Below are 14616 nucleotides of genomic sequence, written 5' to 3' on the forward strand. Positions count from 1 at the left end.
CACAAAATATAAGCATGTTGTTAAAAATAACATAGTAATGCCTCTTACTAAAACCTTACATTGCTAACAACCAAATGAGTCTGCCTGCCTTCAACTCTTCACAGCAGGTGTTTCCAACTTTAGTTAGGCTAGATTTAGTCAGCTTCGGTTAGTTTGGTTAGTGTAATACTGACTGATAAGTGGGGTTATGCTAAGGTCATAGTACACAAATATCCTGCACATAAGAGAGAGAAGCTTATGATGACATTTTGGTCTGACTTGGATGATTTGCAAGTCACTTGTAAATGGTCCAAGTCGGACCCAATCATCATGATTGGGTCCTATGTGCAGGTTATGTGTGTGTTGTTCCAGTCACAGTATTGTACCTTTTTGCTGTTTAATCATCACAGTTACTGTATGACATCCAGAAAAACATGCCAATCTGTATTATCAGAATGGCTGTCAGCAAAATAAAATTTTAATAATGGGTGCCATCTAATGGTATCCAAAGTACAGAATATAACAAGTTATATATCTGTGATGAATGGTTTGAAAAACCGACAAGTTGAAGATTGAGACACTTATGCAGCATATGGGAATCTTTATTCAGGAAACGTTTCGCCACACAGTGGCTTCATCAGTCCAATACAAAGAGGAAGGCCTCCTTACGCCTTCCTCTTTGTATTGGACTGATGAAGCCACTGTGTGGCGAAACGTTTCCTGAATAAAGATTCCCATATGCTGCATAAGTGTCTCAATCTTCAAGTTATATATCTGCTATAATACAAAGAAGGGAAAATTCTAATCTATCAATTTCAATGTCTTTTTTTTTTTTTTTTTAGGTTATTCTGAACAAGGATGCCCTTGGTTTTTTTTTTTTTTCAAAACTCAGTTTCCCCACATCACAAGCCTTCATAGTCACAAGAATGATTAAAATATTGTCATTCAAATTATAAAAGAATTAATTTTGTAAAATTTTTCCTCGTTACCGTATTTCAGTGTTCACGAACAACATGAGTCAGACGTGTGTGCTACTACCAGCATGAATAATACACAAGTCACAATATTACAAACTTCCACAAAAACTGGTATATTCCTGTTACCACTGTATCAACAGTGAGTATCACTAACCCATCAGTATTAGAGGCTGGGCTTTAAATTCAAAGAAAAAGGTTGGCAATGTATGCAAAAAGCCTTTCAATTTATAATAATGAAAACAAAATTCATATGCTTTCAAAAACCGGTTCATCAAAATAAAGGCATCGTTCTATTAAAATATCTCCAGCATCCTCCAGTGGTCAAGTCTCCTAAGTAGTGCTCATACATGCTTACCACAAGTATGTACTTAACTACAGGTTTAAATGCACAACAATATCACTTGTCAAACTTTTAGCTGTAATATATCAATCCCTTAGAAAATGATGAAAAATTTGCCCAATAATAGAGAGCCATCAGTTCACTCCTCAGTGACTACTTTCAATCCTTTCAACACTGAGAATATATTTCACTCCCTCAGAGCCTCTTATTTTCAATCCCTCCAACCCCAAAAGTAAAGTACATCTCACTTCCTTGGAGAGACTACTTTCAATCCCTCCAACCCCAGGAATATGTCTCACTCCCTCGGAGACTACTCACATGTCATGAGGGTTGCGGGGTGAAGACTGGGATTGAAGGATTCTGTAAGGAACAGGCAAAACTTTTAGCTCACAAGCCCCAATTTGTATCCCTAACATTTACCTATAATATGAAATGTCACAAATTTTGCTTATACTTTTTTAGAATCCTGGTCTGGCTACTGGGGTAGTACACCAGTTTATACTCAATTCACTACACTACAATGATCATCAATAGTTCCAAGGTAAAGTGTGCTTTACAATACAGTGAACCCTTGATTTAATGAACTAATAGGGAAAAGGTGTCCATTAAAGCCAACTGTCAGTTAAATATAGACTATGAAAACATTTGTACATGTGCGTTATACAATACTGACAAGATGAAAAAACGCACACATGTGCAACCTCTGGGTATCTTTATTGTAGATGTTTTGCCTACCAGTGGCTTTATCAATACAAATTCAAGGGCATAATATGAAGACAGTAGAACTGTATACGAAAGATGAGGTAATCAGCCCATTAGCTGAGGGACTGATTACTTCGTCTTTTGTATATAGTTCTACTGTCTTCATATTATGTCCTTGAATTTGTATTGATAAAGTCACTTGATGGCGAAACGTTTACAATAAAGATACCAAGATGTTGCACATGTCTAATTCTTCATATGAGAATATTTTCCAACGGACTGCAACAATAATGGATAATTCTGGATTTAACGGACAAAGCTTAAATCTAGAACTGTCTGTAAAAAATAATTAACAATTCTGATTTGGTGGACAATATCTGTTAAATTCAAAATGTATTTACCAAGGGGACTGTAAGAATAAGACAATTATGGTTTTAATGAACATTATCTGTTGCTTCCGAACCTTGTCCGGTCACAGATTTTTGTCTACTAAAATTGGGGTCTGGTAAATCAAGGTTTTACTGTACATATATACACATTCTTTGTCATAAAACACTTTACACAGTGATACACGTGGAATTTAGATAAACTCTTTTTAAAACATGCTCGCCAAATATTGAAAATTAATTTTCAAAAGATAGTAACTGATACACACATGCTACAAACAATTCTGGATTTTTAGAATCAAAAGTTAATCCGAATCAAGTAAGGCCTAAAGATTTTGAAGCAGACAATGAAACATTATACTCCAAATAACACTCCTGGTATTCCTTTGCTACATGTAAATACACTTCTTGTGCTAACTATAAACATCTGAAGTATTCTGCAAATAATCTTATTTTCTATAAATGAAGTATGAAAATAAGTCACGTTTTTTCAAATAATGAGAACCAGTCTGCATGTACAGTAGGTCAATACAGATAGTGGTGATCACAACAACTCTGGGAGGCCAATAAAAGTGAAGACATAAGTAATGACTTAAATTCCTGCTTAAATATTAGGAACTAATAGAAAAATGTGATGACGGTCAGATTATCTGAATAATTACTGGATCAAGAAATGCTGAGATTGTTGCTGCTGGCATGGAGTTTTCGGTGTTCTAGTGGACGACTATCTTACAATGTGAATACAGTACATATACAAGAAATTATGAAAAGGACAATAACACCCAAAGGCGATGAATTTTGTCACTCTGTAGAATGTCAATGTAACAGAGTAAATGTGGCTTAATATTATGCCATTACCTCACCATTATGTGTGTTCAATGTTTTAAGTACAGGTGCTCCTCGACTCACAATAGGCTTACGTTGAACCCATTATAAGTTGAAAATATATATACTGTATTTTTTTTTTTAACACGTTGGCCGTCTCCCACCAAGGCAGGGTGACCCGAAAAATAAACACTTTCACCATCATTCACACACTGTCTTGCCAGAGGCATGCAGATATGACAGTTTAGATAAATAAATAACTAGTCACTGAATAAGTAAAGGAACATATAATTCTTCTTTCTTTCAACACTCCGGCCGTATCCTACCGAGGCGGGGTGGCCCAAAAGGAAAAACAAAAGCTAAATACCAGAACTAAAAATACCAGAATTAAAAAGTAAAAAATGAGCACAAGTTTATCCTATCAATACATGTACAGTAGTGTACAGTAAAGAATGTACAATGCTACTGCACCATTGTAAGTTGAACCATCATAAAGTAAGGAGCATCTGTACTGTATTAAACATGCAGAATGAAGTCACACACATAACAAACACACGTATCCAAAAACAAACCGTTTAGAAAATAGCTCTTGTAAAATCCAATCTAACCACTCTGATCACTTTATTGGTAACAAAGCCCAATGTTTGATATAGTCCATTTCAATGAAATGCCAAAATACGTAATTAATAATACAATACTATGTGTGTAAAGTGATAACCATAAAAAAATTAGCACACAGACATAACACAGAATATGGTAAATTTCTTCGTAAATCTAATTTTTGAATATTCTCAATGAAGCTATAGTGAATCTTAGCACTACGAATTTGTAAGAAAACATGGTAACATAATAAGAGCAGTAGCTAAGATACTCAGTGATCGTGGTGTTTAGAAAAGATTTCGTTCCACATGCAGGTAGCATTATGCAGGAGGCACATAAAACAGATGGATTAAGCACAAAGTAATATTATTTATAAAATTATGTGACTACCCAAAACATTAGGTTATCTGCTGGCTTGCAGAACCAAAATAACTAATACAATTCTCCGATAGTTTAAATTCATTTGTGCAAAATGTATAAGTCATTTTGAACCTATTCTTCATCTAAGGGTTTTGATTCAACATTTGCAATACAAAAAAATATTTATAGTAACAAAAAGATCTGTGTGCACATCTAGACAGTATGAAATATTCTCAAATCAAATATTGACATATTCTTCTTTTTCTTTGGGTAATAAGTATTTCTCCATAACTAATTTTGGGTGCACCAAATTCAATGTGCCTAAGCCAATGCTTCAAACGCAGACCTGCATGTGAGTGCAAGCTCACGAATAAACACACAAACACACTCACTAAAAGCATAATATTACAGTACAATTTCAGTCATCAGTCTTTTCAAATCCAATCCATTATTATTATTAAGAACAATTACCAAAATTGACACAGGGTTAATGGGTTTTTCCATTTATTTCCTAATGGGGTTTTTCCATTTATTTCCATTTATTTTACTAAAAGATTCATATATAAAAATAAAAATTCCTAATTAACAAAGACATGTGTATCAGAATTTTGTCCAGACACATCAACGGGTGGAGTAGTTATGAGGTAGTTTCCTTACGCTTCTGCCAAGTTCTATTTTTATACTTAAGCACGGTAATAATGGCAGCTGGTTTCCTGTTTTTGAGTACTGTTACCCTAAGAGAATTTAAATTATATTAATTTATGTTTATGGTATACAAACCAAGAAGCAGATGAATAAGACACATATTCAACACCTGAGTATCATAATTGTACAAACAGTCTTTTGCCTAAGAGTGACTTTGTCAATCCAGTATAAAGACTGACTACTTTAGATCAGGGATTCTTAACTGGGGGCATCCATACCCCTTGGGTATATGGGAGCCAAATAATAGGGGTATAGGGCTTGATCTCTGAACAATTAAAAAAATTGTTAGTTTAGCATAAACTATCAGCTATTCTGTTGTTAAAAATAGGAGAGGAGAGTTATTAAATGGAGAGTTAGAGGTATTGGGAAGATGGAGGGAATATTTTGAGGAATTTTTAAATGTTGATGAAGATAGGGAAGCTGTGATTTCGTGTATAGGACAAGGAGGAATAACATCTTGTAGGAGTGAGGAAGAGCCAGTTGTGAGTGTGGGGGAAGTTCGTGAGGCAGTAGGTAAAATGAAAGGGGGTAAGGCAGCCGGGATTGATGGGATAAAGATAGAAATGTTAAAAGCAGGTGGGGATATAGTTTTGGAGTGGTTGGTGCAATTATTTAATAAATGTATGGAAGAGGGTAAGGTACCTAGGGATTGGCAGAGAGCATGCATAGTTCCTTTGTATAAAGGCAAAGGGGATAAAAGAGAGTGCAAAAATTATAGGGGGATAAGTCTGCTGAGTATACCTGGTAAAGTGTATGGTAGAGTTATTATTGAAAGAATTAAGAGTAAGACGGAGAATAGGATAGCAGATGAACAAGGAGGCTTTAGGAAAGGTAGGGGGTGTGTGGACCAGGTGTTTACAGTGAAACATATAAGTGAACAGTATTTAGATAAGGATAAAGAGGTCTTTGTGGCATTTATGGATTTGGAAAAGGCATATGACAGGGTGGATAGGGGGGCAATGTGGCAGATGTTGCAAGTGTATGGTGTAGGAGGTAGGTTACTGAAAGCAGTGAAGAGTTTTTACGAGGATAGTGAGGCTCAAGTTAGAGTATGTAGGAAAGAAGGAAATTATTTCCCAGTAAAAGTAGGCCTTAGACAAGGATGTGTGATGTCACCGTGGTTGTTTAATATATTTATAGATGGGGTTGTAAGAGAAGTAAATGCGAGGGTCTTGGCAAGAGGCGTGGAGTTAAAAGATAAAGAATCACACACAAAGTGGGAGTTGTCACAGCTGCTCTTTGCTGATGACACTGTGCTCTTGGGAGATTCTGAAGAGAAGTTGCAGAGATAGGTGGATGAATTTGGTAGGGTGTGCAAAAGAAGAAAATTAAAGGTGAATACAGGAAAGAGTAAGGTTATGAGGATAACAAAAAGATTAAGTGATGAAAGATTGAATATCAGATTGGAGGGAGAGAGTATGGAGGAGGTGAATGTATTCAGATATTTGGGAGTGGACATGTCAGCGGATGGGTCTATGAAAGATGAGGTGAATCATAGAATTGATGAGGGGAAAAGAGTGAGTGGTGCACTTAGGAGTCTGTGGAGACAAAGAACTTTGTCCTTGGAGGCAAAGAGGGGAATGTATGAGAGTATAGTTTTACCAACGCTCTTATATGGGTGTGAAGCATGAGTGATGAATGTTGCGGAGAGGAGAAGGCTGGAGGCAGTGGAGATGTCATGTCTGAGGGCAATGTGTGGTGTGAATATAATGCAGAGAATTCGTAGTTTGGAAGTTAGGAGGAGGTGCGGGATTACCAAAACTGTTGTCCAGAGGGCTGAGGAAGGGTTGCTGAGGTGGTTCGGACATGTAGAGAGAATGGAGCGAAACAGAATGACTTCAAGAGTGTATCAGTCTGTAGTGGAAGGAAGGCGGGGTAGGGGTCGGCCTAGGAAAGGTTGGAGAGAGGGGGTAAAGGAGGTTTTGTGTGCGAGGGGCTTGGACTTCCAGCAGGCATGCATGAGCGTGTTTGATAGGAGTGAATGGAGACAAACGGTTTTTAATACTTGACGTGCTGTTGGAGTGTGAGCAAAGTAACATTTATGAAAGGGTTCAGGGAAACCGGCAGGCCGGACTTGAGTCCTGGAGATGGGAAGTACAGTGCCTGCACTCTGAAGGAGGGGTGTTAATGTTGCAGTTTAAAAACTGTAGTGTAAAGCACCCTTCTGGCAAGACAGTGATGGAGTGAATGATGGTGAAAGTTTTTCTTTTTCGGGCCACCCTGCCTTGGTGGGAATCGGCCAGTGTGATAATAAAAATAATAATAAATATAAAGTAAAGCCAAACTACTGACATCTTTTGAAGTTATACTGGTAACTAATGGAACTGGTGGTGGTGATGATTTCCACAGTCTGGTGTAAGGAACATGGGGGACATATTGGGCAATCCATTGGGGTTTTTAATCGTAAAAAAGTTAAGAACCCCTGCATATAGTGGATGAGGTAATTTGGGGTAATCAGTCCCTCAGCCTTGATAGAAAGTGTACACACTTCCTATCAATCTCCTGAGTTTATAAAGGTTGAAAAAGTGGGCAGATGGATATTTAACTTTCTAACAAATAGAACCCAAAGAGTAAGAGTGAAGAGTAAAATCGAAGGCAGCCACAGTGAAAAGTTGTTCCCCATGGTACAGTACTAGCTCCAATTCTTTTCCTTATTCTAATATCCAACACAGGCATAAATCATACTGCTTTAACGTCTTTTGCATCCACTGAGGACACAGTGGTTGATATACGTATACCAAGTCTTTCAGTGGGCCACCGACAAAAATATGATGTTCCAATACACGATTTGGTTACTCTGCTATGGAAAAATTAAGGATAAAAGCATGAACAGAGTACACAACACCAGATAAGAAGTTTAATGTGAGACACTTTGGAGAGATAATATGAGATATTCAAGGATCATAGCAATGTTATTTTCACAGACACATGGAAAGTGATAGGTTGGATAACTTGAACCTTGAAAACAAGATACCAATCCAATTATTATTCTTGCCAAGTTGCTTCTCTCCAAGACAGAATATTGCTTTATACTGACAGCAACTTTCAAGCTAAGAAAAACAGCAGAGCTAGAAATGTACGGAGGACTATACTGCCCGTATAAATTCAGACGAGGACCTACATTACTGGGACCAATTATGTTCTGCAAACTATGCTCTCTGAAGAGTAGAGGAGAAAGATGTTATACATCATAATTTACATCTGGAAATTCTGGAGGGATTAGTCCCAAATCTGCCCACCAAAAGCACTCCCTGCAAATGCAAGATGCTTGGTAGATGGTGCAAAATAACTTTGATGAATAGCAGTGTCAAGGGTCCAAGGCTCTTTAATCCCTTCAAGGTCCAAGGCCCAAATCTGAAGTGGTGCCCCAGTGTCCAAGAATTTTCAAAAAAAAAAATTTTTTCTTTTTTTCTTATGAAATGGTAGAGAATCTTTTTGTGAAGGTAATAAAACAAAAAGTACAAAATTTGATGGAAAATTGACGAAATTATGCTCTCGCGAATTTTGATGTGTCAGCGATATTTACGAATCGGCGATTTTGCCGACTTTGACTCCCATTTTAGGCCAATTACATTATTCCAGTCAACCAAATTCTTAGCTATTTCACTAGTATTACTTCTATTCTATCGACTGAGCACAAGAAATCGCCAAGTCAACTGTTTCAACTACAAATTAAAGTGATCGGAAATTGTTAATTTGGCCAATTTAACACAAAGTTCAAAATATTCCAATTTCAAAATAGGGTCCAGAATAAACAATGTAGGTATTCCTGGCACTAAACTAACATTTCCTCTGTTCATTAGTTATGTTTTGAGGCTATACAAATAAATTCCATTTTGATTTTTTATTCACATAAAGAATTTTTATTCACACCAAAAAATAGAAGATTTACTGTTATGCAATACTGTAATAATTGTATAAATATCATCACCATATTTGTGAATGCATATTAGACCCACCAGCTGGCGTGTATTAGACGTGTGAGGTCGTTTGTTTACTCTTGAATATCGGCAAAAATTTAACATTTCCGCTACTTTGAGCTCAGTTTCAAGCCATTTCCAGTGCTAAAACCAATGAAAATCATTTCTATTTCTGTAATATGTCTTCCATTCTATCAAATGAGATCAAGAAATCACAAATACAACTATAAAAAACATACGAAAAAACACTGCAAAGTCGCTGTTTTAATCGAAAAATCATGATTTCAGTTTTTTTCTCTCATTATACACAGTGCTGCAGGATCTGTTTTATGTGGTGCACACATACCACATAGATGTATTCTCTCATATATAGGCCCAAATGTACCACTCACAGTTTATCAGAGTGAGCTGAGCTCATGACGTAGATCTACGGTTTGGACCCTGAACGCAAAGCCGTAGATCTACGGGACGGACCCTGAAAGGGTTAACAGCCTTCAAGCATAAGAGGAATTACCAAATGGGCTCCAAGTTGTCTTTAAGAAGGCACTTAAGTTCCCCATACCTATTCCTGACCAGCTGGGCTGTGATGCATGTGTTGGCTTGTGTGCAACTAGCACCAACAGCTTGGTTGATTGGGCCATCAACTTAGAGGCCCGGTCTGAGACCAGGCCATGGATGAGGGAGAGGGGGGACAATGACCCAGAAACCACCTACAGGTAACCTACAAATTTCTAATGTTATTTACTTTTCTTGAGATTTAAGTGTATTTTATCAAAATTTATTAGAATATTACGAAATTTTGTATCAATATCTGCTCTTAAAAATATCAAAATGCATGAAGCCTGCTTCCACCACTTCCTCACTAAGATCATTCTACTACCTAACTACTCCGAGACTGAAGAAATACTTCCTAACATCCCTGTGGCTCATCCGTGCCTTAACCTCCCAGCTGTGTCCCCGAGGTTCTGTTTCTCTCCTCACAACCAGCCTGTCCCTCTCTACCTTATCAACTTCCCTTAGCTCAGGGACAAACCTTGTTGTATATCTCTGCACCTTCTCCACTTTCTTAACCCTTTCACTGTCCAGACTCCCAAAACTGATGTTGCTCACAGTGTCCACTTAAACAAAAAATTCTGCTATGGAACATACAATCTTTATCTGGAGGTAATGACACCAAAACTATGAAATTTTGTGGAAAACTTACGGAATTACGTAGGCACAAGTTAGTGTTCTTGGTGCAATTTATGCATTGGCAATTTTGCCAACTTTGAGTCCTATTTTAAGCAATTCCATTACCTCAATCCACTAAATTCTAAGCTATTTTGCTAGTATGCCTTCCATTCCTTCCATATCGATGGAGCACAAGAAACTGCCCATTCAACTATATCAACTACCCTATAAAGTGCACAGAAGTCATTAATTTGGCCAATTTTACACAAATTTTAAAAATACCAGTTTGAAAATAGAGTCCAAAATAAACAAAGTAAACATCTCTGGCACTATAGTAGCACTTTGTATGTTCATTAGTCATTAATTAACAGGCCTTTCCTATATTACACTTGCCTTCAACTTTGAATTCACAATCACACAAAAATAGAAGACTCACTTTATTTCTTGGATAATAAAATATAACCAGGAATGATTGGTCATGGTTTACTATTTCCCAATAATTTAATCAGACCTATTAAAACCCCATAAAATAGACTGGGAGTTGTAGGGGGCCTTACCTGTACTCTAGAATAACTGCAAAAATTGACTATTTCTGCTACTTTGAGCTCAATTTCAAACTACTTCCAGTCCTGAAACCAATCAAAATCATCTCCATTTCAGTGGTATGTCTTCCAATCTATCAGTGATACCAAGAAACAGCCAATAAAACCAAAATGACTCTCTCAGGTACACCTGATGTAATCCCATTTATTTCTCCCCACTGAAACTCCTCGACTCCTTTCAGGTTTGTTTCACTTAGAACTAGGACATCCAACTTTTTTTTGTCTGAAACATCGATAATCATCTCTTTCTTATCATCTGCACTACATCCATGCCCATTCAACCACCCAAACTTAAAGTTTTTCTTCTTATGTTTAGTAATTTATACAGAAGGGGTTACTAGCCTCTTGCTCCCAGTATTTTAGTTGCCTTTTACAATACTCATGGCTTACTGAGGAAGGATTCTTTTCCACTTCTCCATGGAGATGAAAAGAAATAAATAGCAACAAAAAGTATCAAAAAAAAAAAAAATAGAAAATGCACATGTCTACGTATACATACATGTGCACATGCCTGTGTAGCATGACCTAAGTGCAAGTAGAAGTAGGATGATGTCTCTGTAATATTATGCATTTATGAGACAGAAGACGACACCAGCAATCCTACCACTGTGTAAAACAATTACAGGTTTGAGTTTCACTCACTGGACAGAATGGTAGTACCTCCCTGGGTGGTTGCTGTCTACCAACCTACTACCTAGGTACTACCTATTTTTTTTTTTTCAACAAGTCGGCCGTCTCCCGCCGAGGCAGGGTGACCCAAAGAGAAAGAAAATCCCCAAAAAGAAAATACTTTCATCATTATTCAACACTTTCACCTCACTCACACATAATCACTGTTTTTGCAGAGGTGCCCAGAATACAACAGTTTAGAAATATATACGTATAAAAATACACAATATATCTCTCCAAACTGCCAATATCCCAAACCCCTCCTTTAGAGTGCAGGCATTGTACTTCCCATTTCCAGGACTCAAGTCTGGTCATATAAAATAACCGGTTTCCCTGAATCCCTTCACTAAATATTACTGGTCACTACCTATATATATATAATTTATTCATTTGTTTTTAACACAAAAGCTCCTAGCTTTACATCTTTTCTTGTAGATCTGCAATAATATTTTTCTCGCCTTCATAAATTATTTTTAATCATTTGAACCTCAAATGTTTTGGGTCGATTTACTCATGCCCCTTCAAGCCTCATTTATCTTGCTAACACTCTGAACAGTAACTAAAATATTCTAAAGCAGAGGTGGTCTGTATGAGCTTATTACTTAAAATATAAACATGCAAGCTGTCCATCTCACACACAAATTGAAGCATTTCTCAGGTTTATGTCAATTAGGTTAAAAAAAATAAAGGGGTCCCCCAACTTATGAATGATTGAGGTATGAACTTCTACACATACTAACGAGGCATGTAAGAAAATATTTAGAAAATATTTTTTTTTGAATGCTAAACACACATGACACAATGATTATTTAATGTTTTCTCAAAGGAAAATAGGTTGAGTTCATAACAGCTTGTTCTTGATTACAACGAAAGTAACTCATTTGCTAGTTGGGGCCCCCTGTATATATAAGTATTGTTAATACCTGCTCCTCACTTTAAATATTCCAATGTGGACATGTATTTACCAAAATGCATAAATTATTAAAACTGATTAAGATGCCTTGCAAATTGTTAAAGCAGGTTTTAAGCTACCACTGATGCACATGCACTGTACAACTGTCAATGTATTACTTGCCAGAAACACTCATTACATCAACAATGGAAAGGCTCACCTTGATTGGTCCTCATTGTGAATTCGCTTGAGTTCCCTAATATGAAGATTTCTTTCTCTCTCAAGTTTTTCCATTTCCTGCTGTAGGTCTGTGTCTTCCTTTTTAAGAGCGGTTTGCCTTAACTGTTCAAAAGAGACAAATACAATAGTAAAAATAGCTATGCACATTAATATTACGTTTTTACGCTTAGCAATGAGCAAAGGCTAGATAAAATATAGATCTATAGTACTATGTATGTATGTAAGTTAAATCAATTAGAATACAGCATCTTATCTTGCCTGTGTATCTCATAAGCTTAAATATACTCAGCTGAAAACTATCACACAGACAAAAAACACTCAACATTACACAAATAACCCGCACATAGGAGAGACTCGTGACAATGTTTCGGTTCGACTTGGACCATTAACTAGTCACAGTTTGAGCTTTCAGAGCTGTGATTACTGGTACCCCTCACCAGGTAGGTAGGCAGGCACATGTGATGCACTTCAAAGAGAAATTCTTTTTCCTATGTGTGGGTTATTTGAGGTTAAGGCCGTCACAACTCTAACTAGCTTGGAGCTGTCACAACTCTTCAACTCAACAAAATCAGATACTTCTCTCAATGTGTTGATCATTTTTTCAAATTGTTTTATGTTATACACTCATAAAATGGAAGGAATAATACCGATATGCTTCTTCTAAACAACAGTTTCATCTGGTGAAGGGAGGAAGGCATGGTGGGAGGTACTATATGAAAAATGACATCACTTGTGACTGGTTTCATAGCTGATTCTACGCTACTGTATAGCACAACCAGGTTGTGATGGCTAAGACCCATGAACCATTAGCAGCAACAGTCTGGTTCATCAGGCACTGAAGGCAATCTGGCCTCAGGCCACACTGCAGAGGCAGGAGAACCTTCAAAACTAACCTCAGGTATGCCACTGATTCTAGACGACCTGTACATAAAACTAACAGCTTGACTCTTACCACCTGCTCTTAAAATAAAATGCAGCTTACTACCTGACAAGCCAGCCATTTTGCTGTTGCATTCAATACACATACTAAACATTATTTTACAAGCCTGTGGATGCACATCACCCTTGATACATCCACTTCGCTTCATGAGCCTGCCCCATGGTCGGGCTCCGAGAGTCGTAACTCTTTCGAAACTCATCATAAGTAAGGTATATCAAAGGTATAGTGGCATATTTGTATTCAAAAGCTTAGACACTTTGGCATGTTATTATTAAAAATGTATAAAAATAATATCACTGTCATTGTCTTGCCAGAGGCATGCAGATACAAATAAATAGGGATAAAACACTAAAACATAATCTTATTAAAGCAAAGTAGTGTGTCAACTTTTTTTATGTATTTTTTTTTAGCATACCAGTAATATATTAGCCAAACAACTTCTTATGGTAAACTTTTTTTTTTTCCTTAGCCTATTGAAGAAGCCTAATGGTAGTAAAGGGAACAGTATCGGGTGGATTCAAAGCCTGAGCTTTCAAAGCTGTAATCCCTGGTACCCTTCACCAGGCAGGAAGGCATATGCAATGCACTGCAAAGAGAGTTTCTTAAACAAAGATCCATAATGAACGTAAGCAAATGATCTTAGTAATACTGTACATAAAAAACAAACCTAAAATACCAACCTTTAATATTTCTTCTGACTCGTAATATTCCTGGATGGTGAGGTCTCGATGGTCATGTTCGCCCCCAAGGCCATTCGGAAGATTTCCACCGACCTGTCCTTGGTTGCTATTGGACCCTCGTTTCCGAGAGTTACTCCCGCTTTCCGATGGTTTACGTTTCATTAAAAGTTTTCGCTGCCGGTCTATTTCTTCTCTATTTGCTTGGAGTTCTTCTTGCCGTCTGTAACATCGCAAAAAATGAACAATTACTGTGCAAAATTACTAAAAATATTATAGAAACACAGAAGTGTCAGTACGGTAAATGCAACTAGTATTATTAAAGTTTAAAAGAACAGTACATTCAACCCTACAATTCTGTGTAGGTTACATTCCTAGAGGTCCCCCTGAAACTAAATTCCATGTATAATACAAAATTATGTATACTATATGTATTAAATCTAGTTTTAGATTTAGGCTTATTCTGTGCTTTAGAAGTTTTATATTTTTATCACATCAGCTACATCTCACCAAGACAGGGTGACCCAAAGAATGCATTGCATTCACCTTTTATTCCACAGCTGTCTTGACAGAAGTGTGTGAACACCACACCTGAACAAACACACACACAAACTTTCTTTACTTCTGCGGTA

The 14616-nt window shown here is 37.0% G+C and overlaps 1 protein-coding gene across 10 annotated transcripts in view; it reads right to left on the minus strand.

Moving 5' to 3' along the window:
- The window catches only part of LOC128704294 (serine/threonine-protein kinase tousled-like 2), a 159678-nt gene that overhangs the window by 20371 nt on the left and 124691 nt on the right, over nt 1-14616 (minus strand). For 9 of the 10 annotated variants that reach the window (XM_070103166.1, XM_070103172.1, XM_070103165.1 and 6 more), the window contains exons 7-9: nt 13988-14207; nt 12348-12469; nt 1615-1656 (exon numbers count right to left, since the gene is read on the minus strand). In XM_070103166.1, coding sequence (XP_069959267.1) covers nt 1615-1656; nt 12348-12469; nt 13988-14207 — 384 coding nt within the window. The remainder of the gene's footprint in view (nt 1-1614; nt 1657-12347; nt 12470-13987; nt 14208-14616) is intronic. The other variant, XM_070103168.1, reaches the window with a different exon arrangement.

The sequence above is a fragment of the Cherax quadricarinatus genome, chromosome 84 (genome assembly GCF_038502225.1).
Source record: "Cherax quadricarinatus isolate ZL_2023a chromosome 84, ASM3850222v1, whole genome shotgun sequence".
Taxonomy (NCBI): Eukaryota; Metazoa; Arthropoda; class Malacostraca; order Decapoda; family Parastacidae; genus Cherax; species Cherax quadricarinatus.